The sequence below is a fragment of the Aquarana catesbeiana genome, linkage group LG06, assembly GCF_042186555.1.
Source record: "Aquarana catesbeiana isolate 2022-GZ linkage group LG06, ASM4218655v1, whole genome shotgun sequence".
NCBI classification, from domain to species: domain Eukaryota; kingdom Metazoa; phylum Chordata; class Amphibia; order Anura; family Ranidae; genus Aquarana; species Aquarana catesbeiana.
This window is the reverse complement of record NC_133329.1, coordinates 111,577,983-111,594,677: the sequence shown is the minus strand read 5'-3', so window position 1 is coordinate 111,594,677 and position 16,695 is coordinate 111,577,983. Positions and strand designations below refer to the sequence as shown.

Here is a 16,695-nt window from a genome sequence, read left to right as displayed (position 1 = left end):
AAGTCATCTTTGTTTTTTTTAACATAACACTTACTCTATATTGTTGCAGCATTTATTTATGTATTGCTGCAGTAAAGTGCAGACACTTAGAGGTGGCTGTACATGCCCACAGCAACCCAAAATCCTACTGTAGGACTAGAGCAGGTAAAGCTCTTCTGACAATATTGAAGCTTGCCCCCATCCTGTGCATTCCTGTTGGCTAGTGAAAAAGCCCATCATAATGATAAACCAGTAGCAAAGTGTGGAAAGTGGGAGGTAGTTGGAGCTTTAGCTTTTGACAACACAGCCCAGGAATATGCCATAACAGCAGGATGTTGGAACAACCAATTGCAGAAAACACTAATGCTGTCACATGATCCATTCTGGTGCAGAATAGATCATCATGCAGTGATAATAATATGCAGGCGGGGGTTAGGTAATCTAGTTAAATTGTTGCTTGACCATACATTGGCAAAAGGTGACTACAAACTTGTTGAATGGTTAAGGAGCTCATTGAATATGCAATGTTGTATGCAAGTGGGCATACGTCGGGCAAACTCACATGTTTGTGGCTGCGTAGGGGCCAGCCAGCTTTCTTCAGAGCCTGTTTCCCTGGGCAAGCTAAAACCAGGCATATTCGGAAAACCTACATGCACATGCCGTAATTGGGCGACATTGTTATATCTTCTGGCACCTTTTGGAGCCATGCAGTACCTTATTTAGCAATGACAGTTATTGAGCCATGAACTCTAGTGTAAGGTTTCTTTCTGCTGGAGGGATATCGGAAATTCAGCCTGACTGTGTTTTCAATGCTCAGTGGATTTGGCCTTTAAAGTACCCCTGCGGTTTCAGGGCAATATGTGTGCTGCTATTTCTGGCCTCCTTAAAGCCCTAACTGTCTGTTTGTCTGAGCCCCAGACTCAACACAACTATGCAGAAAATGAAAGTTAAAGAAATATCTGAATCCTTTTATACATTTTTAAGAAAGTAAAAAGCCTACTCATTGGGCAGCCTTTACAATCAAAACAAAGCCTCATTATGGTTTCAGCCTAATATATTGCATAATGTTATACTCTTTGAATGTTGTTTCTATTTAGTCCTCCTTTGTGAGGAAAATTAACCATTTATCTGTTGCTAATTTCTTGTTATCTACTCTTTTTTTTTTTTTTTTTTCTCCTAAAAATAATTAAAATATTGGAAGGGAAAGTCTACATATTTGTCACTAGACAGATTTCCTTAAGGGAATGCTGCTGGTTCCAAGCGGCTTGCATAATTAAATGTGTAGGGCTTTTAGGAGCAGCATAGAGTTGTTCTTAGTTGCTTTGGAACTAGAACCACAAATTGCAATATACAGTACTTTTCACTGCATGGGCTGAGACCGTAAAAATGGCATTTACAAATTCGGTCTTTCATTTTGGATGCATGCTGGACTCTGATGTTGTATGTTTTCAGGCTGTTTAAAATGAGTACAATTTCAATGTACAGAAAGATTTTAATTTCCATAAGTTTCCAGTACTTGTAAATGTTTTAGTCAGGTCTATTGATTATTCATAGACTTTCTCTGCCATTGAGAAACACATGGAAGTCTTTCCCCTTGAGGTCAAACTGCCACTTACAAGAGGTTTGGACAAAAAAGTATGCCAGCTCAGAAATAACCCTATCTACTACCAACATGTCTGTTTTTCGCTATTGTCCTAGGAGGATGAACATCTTTTGTTTAATTCTGCTGTGTAAAAAAACTCAGTGGAACTACACCTAAAAAGGGAAGTTCTGCTTTATGCCCTCCTCTACCTCTTTTGGATTTTTTATTTTTTTATAAGGGAGCGGGTACATAGTTTAGACAAAAAAACACTTTCACTTCTGCTAGAATCGCCTAGGCACTCCCAGCCGAAGTTCAAAACGAAACCCCTTCCAGATTCTTAACCGCTCTAGTCTTTGCCAGATAAGCTTATCCTAGAAGAGCCATCCGGTGCTTCTCCGGGCTCTCCTGTGCCATCGGGGACCCGAAGAAAAAAATCGGCCGCCGCCACAAGACAACCATAGAGATGTTCGGTGACCAGATGGTCACCAGTCATCTCTGTGACCGTCGGAGGCCCGGGCTGTGCGTTATGACGTCCGGGCCATGGTTGCAAACAAAGCCGCAATCACGGATGGTAAGCATGAGATCGTGAATTTTTTTTTTTTTTTGATCTCCTGCTTTTCAGCCTGGAGGAGAGATGTGGGGTCATATTGACCCCGCATCTCTCCATAAAGAGGACCTGTCACGCACCATTCCTATTACAAGTGGAGGTTTACATTCCTTGTAATAGGAATAAAAGTGATAAAAAAAAAAAATGTAAAGGAGAAAGTGTAAAAATAAACAAAAAAAAAAAAAAATAAAACACTCCTGTTCCTTGTAGCTCGCGCTCAGAAGCGAACGCACACATAAGTCCCGCCCAAATATGTAAATGCCGTTCAAACCACTCATTTGAGGTATCGCCGCATGCGTTAGAGCGCAAGCAACAATTCTTCCACTAGACCTCTAACTCTAAACTGGTAACCTGTAAAAAAAAAAAAAAATTTACAGCGTTGCCTATGGAGATTTTTACCGATGTTTGGCACCATTCCATGGGTGTGCAATTTGAAAGCGTGACATGTTGGGTATCTATTTACTTAGTGTAACATCATCTTTCACATTATATAAAATTGGGCTAACTTTACTGTTTTTTGTTGTGTTTTTTTTTTTTTTTTTTTTTTAAACTAGTTTGAAAAATTGTTGCGCAAATACCGTGCAAGATAAAACTTTGCAACGACCACCATTTTATTCCCTAGGGTGTCTGCTAAAAAAATATATATACTGTTAGGGGGTTGAGTAATTTTTGAGCAAAAAAAATTATGATTTTTACATGTAGGAGAGGAGTTCCAGAATAGGCCTGGTATGGAAGTGGATAATCTGTTGCTTCTAATACTGTTTGCAGTCTTCGGTCCTTTAGAGCAGTGGTTCTCAACCCTGTTGTCAAGTACCCCCAACAGGCCATGTTTGCAGGTTTACCTTTTATCTTGCACAGGTGCTTTAAATTAGAGTCAATGGCTTGATATTTTGGACAGCTGTTTAATCTAAGAGAAATTCCCAAAACATGGCCTGTTGGGGGTACTTGAGGATCCTCCCTTGCGCTTGCTGTTCCAGTTCTGTCTCTACAGTGATTTGAAAACCTTCTTACAAGCTCTTTATTCCCCCAAACACTTATTAGCCTTGTTCTCACTTGGGGAGAATTTTGTGCAAAACTGGGCCATGTGGCATTGTCACTCCTTAACATGGCAACCATCAATCCTGTAAGGACCCCTGCCTGGGTATATCAGTACACATGCGGAGGACCTTTTGGTTCAAGTGCTGGACTGCAGAACCCATCTCCTAAGAAGAATCTTAATCCGTAGGTTGTCTTTCTAAAACATCTCTTTGGATTAGCTCTTTTGGAACATGATCAAGAATGCTACTGGCAGCAAGGGCATCAACAGAAGAACTTAAGCTACATACTTCAAAGCCTTCTATTTCCCTGTCAAGGAGTTTTAAGAATCAGGAACCAGTCCTGAACACAATGCAGGCCAGTTTTTGCACTCTGGTTTTCGAGCTCTCCAGTCCATACGTAATCTGACACTTTGCTTGTGCATGATAGCCTTGAATCTGATAATCACCTCCTTCAGGACGGTCCCATTTCCCAAATTTACTCCAGACCCTTGCAACGCAACATTCAGTCAAATGGGAAAATATAGTTTAATCCCTGGACCAGGATCAGGTTATCCCTGGCTTGGTGGCACTGGAATTCGGCTCTGGAATTGGGGCAGTCCTTCCTTCACTTTTTGAGTCTCTAAACTGGTGGCTTTATTCTGCAAGTTACCTTTTCTGCTTTTGCATAGGGATAAGGTGGTGTTGGAGCCTAGGACCTCAGGTCCAGAAAGTGAATCCTGTTGGCATGAGCCTCATGTGTGAGGACTTTACCACGCTCTTTGGAATTCAAATATCTCATAAATTGCTCCAATGATTCATGGTTCCCTTTCCATAGGAAGAGGATGTTGTCTATGTACCTGGCCCAGAGGATAAGCTCCGGTCCTGTTTATGTATATATAATATAATCTTCACTGCTGTCTAGCTCTACTATTTCTCAGTGGCTTAGACAGACCATTATCCATGTTCATGGTCTCCACCCTTTCCTTGCACTAAGCTCTCGAAGTTTTACTATGTGTACTTGCTTTAAGGTCTTCTCTGATGCTAACTTTGGACATAATGTCCTTTAAGCAGGGAGTTCCCAACTCTACAATGTTGCTTTTTTGGTCTTGTTAGCGTTTGCTTGCTGTGTTGCCCACCCACATGGTTGGATGTCACCAAAGGTGAAAGACTTCCTGTGCCTCTCAATGAAAAGAAAATAGAACTTTTGTACTCGCTGTAAAATCTTTTTTTTTTTTTTTTTTTTTTTTTGCAGTCCTTTGAGGGAGATGGGTCCTGTGTTTATAATCATGCTCCCGCTACTGCTTTTGCTTTAAACCAGAGGCATGCTGGTAGTAGGAGGGGTTATCTTGGGTTTACCCACAGTTATTTTGTTTGCCAGTGTCCAATCCTCCTGCAGGTGGCAATATAACTCTAAGGTGAAAGACTTCCCGTGTCCCTCAATGGACTCCAAAGGATTTTATGGTGGGTACCAAAATCCTATTTTTCAGTTAGTGCATTTGCTGCCCATGCTGTATGTGTAGTGCTTATAGATCCGTCTGCCTGATTGCTTATGCCGCCTATTTGCAGCTGGCTCCTGGCAATGCCTGGCGCTGTCCTCACTGTAAACAGCTTCAACAGGGCAGCATTAAACTCAGCCTGTGGACTCTGCCTGACGTTCTAATTCTACATTTAAAGAGATTCCGACAGGTAAGTTGGCCCTTCCTCTGCTATGTATGAATAAAACTCACTACAACAGATCTATGCTTTAACTAGTCTTCTGCTTTAGAAGCCGGCTGTCCTTGGCTTTATTAACCTTCCTCTGCTGGGTGTATACCATCTGTTCTTGCTAGCTTCACATCCTACAAAAGTTCTATGTCTATTGATGATGGGGATTTTTTGCAGTTTGACATTTCCTTGCTTTGTACTAGTATGGCTGTGAGGTACATTTGCCTGATTCTCAAAGGCTAAGTTCACCTTTGGGAACATGTACATGTTCCACTTGCTTTTAGGGTGGAACATGTAACACGTTCCCACTGCTGCAGCTTCACCCAAATCCAAATGCCTTTAGTGACAGCAAGCTGGGGATCTTCTCCCCCGATCTTGCTGTCACAATTTTTTTAAAATGTGGCATAGTGAGGCTTCGCTCACCCAGCCCACATCGTTCATTAACAGAGTTCTGTGAATGGGGAAAAAAAAGTATCAACATCCTTTGCGGCTGTCGGCTTGTAGTTCTACTACCAGGGCGTTGTTGAGCGCTCTAGGTAGTTCATTGATGCTTCCTGTCTGTGTAAGCTGTCTGCTTGTACAGGCAGGCAGTTACACACTGACAGTCTGCAGGAGTTCTGCATTGCATCCATGTTCTGCTGATTGTGGGTGCAGTGCTTTGCCGACTCCTAGTAAAAATAGTAAATGCATATTTTTAACCTGCAAAAGATGTGCATTTATTTTATATTTTTTAAAGGTGAGCTTCTCCTTTAAGGATAGACAAGCAAATAGGACTGCAGAATTAGTTTGGGATGCACAGACTGTCCCAGAAATAACCTTGCCATGCATATATATTTCTCACTTCTAAGCTGTTTTAATCTTATTTTTTATTGTAGGGAAACGCAAGTTATCACTTACAGTATAAGCATTCATTTCCAGTGTAGGTTTGCTCCTCTTTGAATAGATATTTTTATGGAGCTGCTTTGAATAAGGCCATTGTATATAAAATAGACACCTAGAATAAACAATCATAAGCATACATTTTTTTAGGACAATCTTGCAATGTCTCCTTTTGGCTCTTTCAAATACATGGATAGGAAGGGAGTTTTAGTTCCTGTATGTAGCCACTTCTAATCTTGTTATATTTTACCAGATCTCAAAAAAGAAAAAAAAAACATGGCTTCTGTAGTGTAGTAGTAACTCCTCTGTTCTGTTTTAGAGAAGGTTTGCTTTTCCTGTTCTATACACTGTCCCAAGGAAAAGCACAGAGTATAGTTCAGGGTGACAGATCCTAGTTTTAAATAAAAGTAAATTATTGTATGTGCAGTCAATGCAATAGGGTAAGTGGAATAAGATGTGGTTTTGTCCTTCTTTTTTTTTTTTTTTTTTTTGCATTATTTATGCCTTACTGTATAGTATTGATTTTTTTTTTTTTTTTTTGTGAATCTGCAGTGACTTGTACCTGGAGATTAATCTTCTAATATTTCAGGCTGACAGCGCTAAGCTACTGCAATGCAATTAGCAACAGCGTTGTCAGCCTGCGTTCTTCCAGTTTTCTGGCAGGCTGTCTATGTGACCTGATAGTAAAGCATTCACTATTTCAGCATATATGTGTTGACTTCCTGAAAACTTTGCTGTACAAAGCTATAAACTAGTAATGTGAAAAACAGAAGTATCTTCTGTATAATACGCCCTGTATTTAGCAATATACATAATTGTGAAGGACCATAATAACCAGCTATTTGGATAGAAAAAAATCATTATTCACATTAGGGTAGTTGATTAAGCCATGTTCGATGTAATTCAGAAATCTAAATAAATGGAATAGAGATGGAACTGCGTTTGAAATTATAATTTACCTTTTTTTTAAATTTTTTTTTTTTTTTTTTTTTTTTTTTTTTTTTTTCTTTTGCTGAGATCTTCTTTATTATTGCTTTTCAAATTATTTGCAAACTGACTACTTACAGTATGCAAAGCAAGTGTGCTACTCCCTACACTGCTAGCCAATATTTTTGTCTATCTCTGCTCATGCTGCATGCACTAAACTAATACACAGATGTTGCTTGTGTGTTGATTGTAGTCCTATGTGTATGAGTGTGTGGTTTCACACTCTTAAATGCCCTCTAATTACTGTAGTTGGCATTTGTTCTGTATGCCTCTCCAGCTCGGGTTCATTGTAACTATGTGAATCTATCCATACCTGGAATTCTTCTTTAAGTTGCACGTACACTAAAAGAACTTAGTTTGAAAACTTACGTTTCAGGAATGTGCGTTCAACTTTCGAATAGTTAGTGGGGTCAAATCAACATTTTTTTTTAACCACAGTGACGAGAAAATTCTAAGGAGCTGGATGATGAACGTTTCTTGAATGAACAAATTTATAACAGTTAATGTGGTCTTCAGTCAGGCAATTTTTATTCACTATGAAATCTAATGTTAAAAGTAAACAACATTTTTAAAGTACGTTCAATTTGACATACATCAGATGTACTAATCAGAATTTTTCATATGAACGTTCATTCGAAAATCTACTGGTGTATGACCAGCTTTAGATGTCACATAGGGCACTGTTAGACTGTAAGACCATACCATTAAAGGCTTGCTTCAGTGCTGATATGACTGTCAGGACTCAGCATTTAGAGCATGCCTGTTAGAGGCCCTTGCTGGAAATTCCATACAGTCTTGCAAACCTTTCATCTGAAGGTAAAAAATATAAATGTTCCATGTCAGTCCATTGGGTGATTTGCGTAATAAACGCTGTTGAACCCAGCACTACAAACATTGAGTAAATGCCTCCCCAACTGTTATGTGCCTAAAGTGGTTGTAAACCTCATGGGGAAAAAAATGAACAAAGCTTATCCCTCTGTATTGTATACATCTGCATGAGTCACTTCTGACAAGTTTTTCTGTCACCCAAGAGAAACCAGGTGACAGGAGGGACTTCCAGCTGACTGACAGTCTCAGCTCTGTTCCTGTGTGCTGTGTGAAGGGGAGGGGGTGTCCCTTCCCTCCAATCAGCTTTCAGAGTTCTCACAGCTTTGCTCACTGAGCTTAGGAGTATTTCTTTCATCCCTGTGTATTACTGAGACTAGTCACTTCAATGGGTATATGTAAGGGTTTACAACCACTTTAGTCTGGGTTCGCACTATTGCAAATTGGATGCGGATTTTCTGCATCCAATTTGCATGACAGGAGACACGGACAGGCTCTCAATGGAGCTGGTTCACACATTTCCGGGGCAGCCATGGAGCGCACATCAGAAGGGTCCTGTGTGTCTTTTGGCTCTGTTTCAGGTCCAAATTCAGGCAAAAATTCTGACCCAATTCGGATATGAAACTGAACGGAGACGCATCCGAACCCCTCCTGTGCCCCGCCGGCCGCACATAGTGTGAACCCAGCCTTAAAGAGATCTCAAGTATGTGGTTAATCCTAATCATTGAACAGCCTTCCTGTGTAAGTATAAGAAGCCTTTCTCCTTTCATTTCAGAGTGAGATAAGAATTATTTGCTAAAATTTGGATGGCCCTTACATGTGCTATGTGTTAATCACCTGTCTAATTGTCGTGTCTGCTTAGGATGTAGATCGAAGGGTGAAACTGCAGAATATGGTCCGCTTTCCCCTGGTGGGGCTAGATATGACCCCTCATGTGGTGAAGCGCAGTCAGAGCTCTTGGAGCCTTCCATCACATTGGTCACCTTGGAGAAGACCCTATGGCCTTGGCCGGGATCCTGAGGACTTCATATACGATCTGTATGCTGTCTGCAACCACCATGGAACCATGCAGGGTGGTCATTATACAGGTATTTAAAAAAACTAAAAAAAAACTACTTGCAGCACCGGTTAGGGGTAAAGATTTCTTGCTAGGGAAAATAGAGCAGGCATAATTGACCACATTATCAGCATCATTTTTACACATCCAGAAATCCTAAATAAAACCCAAAATTAGGAAGAGAGTTTATTACCGGATTTAGGGCAGAAAGTGACCAAAGGCAGCCCCGTGTTTGCCAGCTCTTCAATAGTTTTGCGTTCTGTTTGTGCTGGTTAAACCATATAAGAGTCAGCTAAATGGCATCAACATTATATTACATTCCAATTCCAAATTTTTCATACTGTGGGAAAGACTAGGACAGCCTGCTCTTAACTGTACATGTAAACACCTAATTTCTGTAAAGGATAAAGAATCTTTGTTGCCTATTCTTGCCCCTAAACCCCAAAATCTTAAATACTTATAAAGCTTTAAAACCACCCCACAAAAACATGGAAAGCTCCATGCAAATGCGCACACAAAAAAGGACAAGTGGGCCACAGGTATTGCCACATATGGTGGAGTCAGAGAAATAATTCTAGGGCCATTCTTCACAGTTAACTCTAAATTGATGATCTGTAAAACTCGCTTATGGACAGCATTGGGTACTGTAGTTTTTTTCGCTGTTTCAGAGGCATTAAAAAAATTTGCAATCTTGACATATTTGGTATCCGCTTACTTGATGCAAACTCATCTTTTATATGTTACCAGAAAATGGGTAATATATTGTGTTTTGTGTGCACTAAAATTAATTTGAGTGTATTTTCTACTAAAAATATGAATTTGACTAGAAATATCCCGTGACAAAAAATGTTGCAACTGCTACCAATTTATTCTACAGGGTTTCTGCTTTTAGAAAATATGTAATATTTTGGGGGTCTTAAATAACCTTCAGGTCTAAAAGGTGCATTTTTAACATGTGCAAAACATAAAAAAATAACTTCAGCAGCCCCCAAAGGCCAAGACGAATTACACCTACCTCATCCTTCACGTGAACCTCCCTTTGCTCAAAGCAGGTTCTATGCCGATACCTCACTGATTGCAGGTTTTCCTTCAATTCCTGTTGGCCAGTAACGTTGTCACTATGACAGTGAGGGAACGTCTTTCTAACAGAACCCCACGTCAATAAAAACCTTACATGTTATCTAGTCCTCTCACACTAAAAAAAAAAAAAAAAAAAAAAAAAAAACAACAAACAAAATGTTTTAGCTTAACATAAACTTCAGTTTTTACAATACTAATGAAATGTTGCTTTAAGGTGGAACTCCAGGCAAACAACTAAATGGCTTGAAATATGAGTTTTTATTAGAGGTCGACCGATATGGGTTTTTCTCTGGCCGATGCCGATATTTAGAAATCGCGGTGGCCGATGGCCGATATGTGATGCCGATTTTTTTGGGCCGATATATTAGGCCGATTTTTTTTTTTTTTTTTTTTCTTTTTTTTTTCCCCCTTCATCTCATAAAATCTAACAGTTAGACCCCTTTCACACTGGGGCGTTTTTTTTAGGCGCTTTTGGGCTAAAAATAGCGCCTGTAAAGTGCCTGTAAATGGCTTCCCTACAATCTCAGTGTGATATCCCAAGTGCTTTCACACTGAGGCGATGCGCTGGCAGGATGTCTTTGGAGTGGTGTATACCGCTCCTCCACCACTCCTGCCCATTGAAATGAATGCGCACCGCTGCCGAAGCGGCTGCAAAGCGTTTCGGCAGCAGCACTTCAGGGGTGCATTTAACCCCTTCCTCGGCCGCTAGCTGGGTTATAAGTGCCCCGCTAGCAGCCGAATAGCGCCACTAAAATGACGGTAAAGCGCCGCTAAAACTAACAGCGTTTTACCGTCAACGCCTGCCCGCTCCAGTGTGAAAGCAACCTTAAATAATAAGTGATACAGAAAATTTTTTACATTTAAACATTTATTGAACAAAACAAACCTCCAATCAGTTCACTTGTATGTATAATTTAGATTTAAAAAAAAAATAACTATATATTAAATACACAAAAACAGGTAACCAAAACTTTTGGACGAAAAAAAATGGGCTAACTTTACTGCTTATTTTTTTTTTTTTTAATTAGTGTATTTTATTTTAAAAAATTGCGTTTGAAAGACCGCTGCGCAAATACCGTGTGACATAAAATATTGCAACAACCGCTATTTTATTCCCTAGGGTCTCTGCTAAAAAATATATATATAATGTTTGGGGGTTCCAAGTGATTTTCTAGCAGAAAATACAGAATTTTTACTTGTAAGCAACAAGTCTTTAAATGGTTAAACTGAGAACTTCTACACACAGAGTTCAGTCTATTGATAAAAGAACCCGAAGAGATACAATGTATCTTCTTATCAGATTTGGCAGGCTGCCCAGAGGAGGAGAGAAGAAACCTTCAGACAACTTGCAATTGACTTCTATTACAGAAGTCATTTGCAAGTCCCGCTGAAGTTATAATCGGCTTTTTTTATCAGCACAATCGGCCGATGCCGATTAAGTAATAAAAGCCAAATATCGGCCGATATATCGGTCGACCTCTAGTTTTTATGGTTTCTCTTGCCAAATGATTTGCAATGTGGGACAATCATTACACACACCTCTGGTATTCAGTAGAGCTGCACCATTCTGGCTAGAATGAGAATCACTATTTTTGCTTAGAATAAAGATCACGATTCTCTCTCAATTCTCTTGGCGTAACATCCTCTTTCACATTATTCAAAAAATTGGGCTAACTTTACTGTGTTTTTTTTTTTTTTTTAATTCATTGACGTGTATTTGTTCCTGGAGAATTGCGTTTGAAAGGCCGCTGCGCAAATACAGTGTGACATAAAATATTGCAATTACCGCCATTTTATTCTGTGGGGTCTCTGCTAAAAAAAAATATGTAATGTTTGGGGATTTAAACAGAATATTCATCAAAGCGGCACTCCTGTCAAAGAATCACATTGACTGGCTAGCATATGTATAAGAACATATGCGGACAATGGATACAAAATGTTGGAAAAATAGCAGCAACATAATAAATGGTAATAAGAGAGCAGTCCGTAGTGGATAAAGTTGGTGGACCTAAAATAGTCAGCTGACGAGTGCACCTTTCACCAAATGCCTCCAAACTGTGCTCCACACACCCCGCTGGGGTTTAACCTCACCGAAACGATGCAATAATCAGGCCTCAATCACCATTGGTATCCTGCCCTATATACTGATAGAACCACGCTGGAAAACCTCTGAAATCCAGGAGCATGAGAAGAAAAACTCCACATAGAACAGTTCCGTTTGACTTTTTATTGTGTTTATCCAATTAAAATTCAATATTTGTGTATAAAACTTTCACATGCCTTGTCCAATTTGACCGTATAGATTACTGTCGGTATACCGGTCTATCTATCTCTCCTGTTGGGAGGCTGGAAAAGGGGAGTGGCAATGGGCGCAAAACTTGCGCCCAGTATTGCCAACCACTTCATGGGGGAGTGGGAGGATAAGGTGGTGTTCCATAAGAGGAGGGCGGAGCTCCTATTTTATAGGCGCTATATAGACGCTATATATCTCCTCTTAATATGGGCCGGACCTGAATCCTCATTAAAATTGTTTTTAGAACATCTTAATAGCAATATAAACAACATAAAACTGACCAGCCAATGGAGCAAGGAACAAATCCATTTCCTCAATGTTAACATCTATCATGTGAATGATGGTTTGCAGACTAAAGTGTTTTTCAAGCCCACAGACAGGAACAGTTACCTGCCCACACATAGTGGCCACCATCCTCTATGGTTGAGGAATGTAACAAAAGGCCAAATGATGAGAGTAAGAAGGAACTGTTCCACGTCTGAAGATTATAACCAACAATCTTTGGTGTTGAAAAATAGATTTCTGGAAGAGGGGTATAAAAGCCAACATCTTGATACCGTAGTAGGGGAGATTAGATCTATACCTCGAGAAGAGTGAAGGATAAAGTCTTAGAGATAAGGAATAAATGAGTGGGGATTTATATCTTCTTTCCACTCTCAATTTAGTGAAGTAGAGAATATTTTTAACACCCACTGGCATGTTCTTTGCCTTGATAAAACTTTAAACAATGTTCTTCCCAGTAAACCTAAGTTCATCTACCGTAAAGCTCCAAATTTTGGAGACTTAGTAGTGAAAAAGGTACTGGACCCTCCTAGCCGAATTCCATCTTTTTGGGATAGAGACAACTTTTTCACCTGTAGAAGATGCAAGGCATGTAAAGAAGTCTCTAGAGCCATGAGAGGAGTTGACAAGTTTACGTCACCCTCTAACAACAAGGCGTTTACCATCAAGCAGTTCAACATGTGTAATACGACTCACATGGTTTGCGCCTTCAAATGCCCCTGTGGGTTAATGTGTATATAGGGAGAACCAAACCACTTATGAGGATTAGAATAGCTGAGCATGTTCATAACATTTCAATTTGGTTTTAAAGACCATAATGTGTCCCTTCATTTTAAATTGCATCACAATCAGGTCCCCTCTGGTCTAAAATTCTGGGGTATTACCCATATTAAACCTGCATGGAGAGGTTCAAATTTAGTAAGAGAACTTTAAAAAAGAGAGACCCAGTGGATTTTTCTGACAGATGCCCTTTTGCCTAAGGGGTTAAATGTAGAGCTCGATATAAACTGTTTCATAAGCAACTACTAAATGCATAAAATCATAGATTTTGGGGTAATATATATCGACATGGTATTTGGCAGTTTTGAATGCAGTTTATTCCTGTATGAGAGATATTGTAGGTAGAGTATCCCTTGAAGAGTGACCTTCTCTATTTTTGACTACGTATTGACTTAAAAGTATTTTTATATGTAATTTTTATATATAATTTTAATCGTTTTTAGGCTATTGTTTTGCAGTCTTTTTTAACTTTTGGGCATAATATAACGTATATACAGAAATGTTTTTGGTAATTTTAGATAAGTATCGTTGTTTTAGATTAGTTTAATGACATTGATATAAATTTAGTCTTGAGGTTTCAATCTAATATATAAGTACTAGTTTTTACATTAAATGTATTTTTGGATGTTTTTAATTAACCACTTAAGGACCAGCCTCGTTTTTGGATTTTAGGTGTTTACATGTTTAAAACAGGTTTTTCTGCTAGAAAATTACTTAGAACCCCAAACATTATATATGGTTTTTCTTCTAACACCCTAGAGAATAAAATAGTGGTCATTGCAATACTTTTTTTTTGCACCGTATTTGCGCAGCGTTCTTAAAAGCGCACTTTTTTTGGAAAAAATTCACTTTTTTGAAAAAAAAAATAGGACAATAGTAAAGTTAGCCCATTTTTTTTTTTTTATGTTGTGAAATATAATGTTACGCCAAGTAAATTCATACCCAACATGTCACGCTTGAAAATTGCACCCTCTCGTGGAATGGCGTCAAACTTTTACCCTCAAAAATCTCCATAGGCGACGTTTAAAAAATTCTACAGGTTGCATATTTTGAGGTACAGAGGAGGTCTAGGGCTAGAATTATTGCTCTCGCTCTACCGGTCGCGGCGATACCTCACATGTGTGGTTTGACCACCGTTTTCATATGCGGGCGCTACTCGCGTATGCGTTCGCTTCTGCGCGTGAGCTCGTCGGGACAGGGGGGTTTTAAAAAAATGTTTTATTATTATTTATTTTACAATATTTTATTTTTACACTGTTTAAAAAAAAAAAAAAATGGTGTCACTTTTATTCCTATTACAAGGAAAAAAAGCATGACAGGACCTCTTAAATATGAGATCTGGGGTCAAAAAGACCTCAGATCTCATATTTACACTAAAATGCAATAATAATAAAAAAAAAAGTCATTTAGAAAAATGACATTTGAAAAAATATGCCTTTTAAGAGGCGTGGACGGAAGTGACGTTTTGACGTCGCTTCCGCCCAGCAGTGTCATGGAGACGAGTGAGCGCCATCTCAGCCTCACTCGTCTCCAGACACACCACAGGATAGGACACGATCGCCTCCACCGCTACCGACGGCTCCGGTAAGCGGCGGAGGGCACCGGATCGCGGCAGGAGGGGGGGCCCCCTCCCGCCAAGAATAAAAGTGATCTCACGGCGAATCCGCCGCAGGGACCACTTTTATCTGAAAGCCGGCCGCCGCATGAAAACGGGGATATCGGGGTTATGGCAGCTAGCTGCTGCCATAACAACGATATCCCCATTCAAAGTTTGGACGTACATCGTCGTGCGGCGGTCTTGAAGTGGTTAAAACCATGCCAGATATCGGTATAGAGGACTTATATGGGAGAATAATGTAATGATCTATTATAAATAAGGGTTGAACATGTATGTCTGTATATAGGTTGAGATACGACCTAAACTGTGATTGTAATTGTCTATGGTTTGGTGTCGGTAGTGACCAAGGGATATTAAGCAATAGATAACCTATGGTTAACATCCTGTAACCTCCATTGTGCACCTTTCAATTACGGCGGTTCAGGACTCATAAATAGTTAATCTCAAGCATGAAATTTCTAAATAATTTCCGGGACTCTGCACCGTAAGACCAAACCCTCACACGAAGTGCATCAGGGCGTGATCTTACAGTGACCAGAAGAGACGTAACAGACGTGCAGTCCTAGGACCCAGCTAGGAAACCGGAAGGAGGAAATGCGAAGCGGTGAGTTCACTGAGATCGTTCCCGCAGCATCTCTGGCCTCCCAGCAGGAATGATGGATAGACCGGTATACCGACACTAACCTATACGGTCAACTTGGAAAAGGCATGTGAAAGTTTTATACAAATATTGAATTTTAATCGGATGAACACAATAAAAAGTCAAACGAAACTGTTCTATGTGGAGTTTTTCTTCTCATGCTCCTGGATTTCCTTAATCCTGAGGCTTTCCAGCGTGGTTCTATCCGTATATAGGGCAGGATACCGATGGTGATTGAGGCCTGATTGTTGTATCGTTTCGGTGAGGTTAAACCCCAGCGGGGTGTGTGGAGCACAGTTTGGAGGAATTTGGTGAAAGGTGCACAGGTCAGCTGATTATTTTAGGTCCACCAACTTTATCCACTACAGACTGCTCTCTTATCTCCATTTATTATTTTGCTGCTATTTTTCCAACTTTTTGTATCCATTGTCCGTATATGTTATTTAACATATGCTAGCCAGTCAATGTGATTCTTTGACAGGAGCGCTGCTTTGATGAATTTTCTATCTGTTTAAACAGTCTTGAATGATTTGTCACATATGAGTTTGTTATCCATTTTTTAAGTGGCTGCTGTTTGATATACATTGTTATTGTATGGTTTTATAACCGTTTGCTTTTATTGTTGAAGTTTGAAACCCATAGCGCTGAGATAGAAGGAAGTAGGGACTGCTATTGATTTTTTTTTTTCTTCCTTTTTTAACAATGTTTGGGGATTCTAAGTAATTTTCCAGCAAAAAAGTGTCAGAAAAAGGCTAATGCCGCGTACACACGAGCGGACTTTATGGCAGACTTTGCCCGGCGTACTGGATTTCGTCGGACAATTCGATAGTGTGTGGGCTCCAGCGGACTTTGTTTTCTCAAAAGTTGGATGAACTTAGATTTGAATCATGTTTCAAATCTGTCCGACGGACTCGAGTCCGGTCGAAAAGTCCGCTCGTCTGTATGCTAGTTCGACGGACAAAAAGCCACGCTAGGGCAGCTATTGGCTACTGGCTATGAACTTCCTTGTTTTAGTCCGGTCGTAAGTCATCACGTACGAATTCATCGGACTTTGGTTGATTGTGTGTAGGCAAGTCCGCTCATTCAGAAAGTCCGTCGTAAAGTCCATCGAAAAGTCTGCCGGGCAAAGTATGCTGCAAAGTCCGCTCGTGTGTACGCGGCATTAGTCTTTAAGTGGTTAAACTGAGCTCGTTTACAGACCGAAGTTCTTCCCTTTGCTCTAAAAGAACGTAATTACAATGTTTCTCTTTATCTCCTAGCACTGAGGAATGTTGATAAACATTTGCCATTTTTTTTTTTTTTATACATCTCTGAGCAGAAAACGGCTCTGCACTTGTTACATAGAATTGCGGAAATGCCGGATTAA

General features: G+C 39.8%; 1 protein-coding gene across 2 annotated transcripts in view; it reads left to right on the top strand.

Annotated features, from left to right (window-relative positions):
• USP31 (ubiquitin specific peptidase 31) overlaps positions 1 to 16,695 on the top strand; it is a 186,301-nt gene that overhangs the window by 134,047 nt on the left and 35,559 nt on the right. Inside the window, exons 12-13 of one of the 2 annotated variants that reach the window (XM_073636689.1) lie at positions 4,751 to 4,870; positions 8,442 to 8,667. In XM_073636689.1, coding sequence (XP_073492790.1) covers positions 4,751 to 4,870; positions 8,442 to 8,667 — 346 coding nt within the window. The remainder of the gene's footprint in view (positions 1 to 4,750; positions 4,871 to 8,441; positions 8,668 to 16,695) is intronic. The other variant, XM_073636690.1, reaches the window with a different exon arrangement.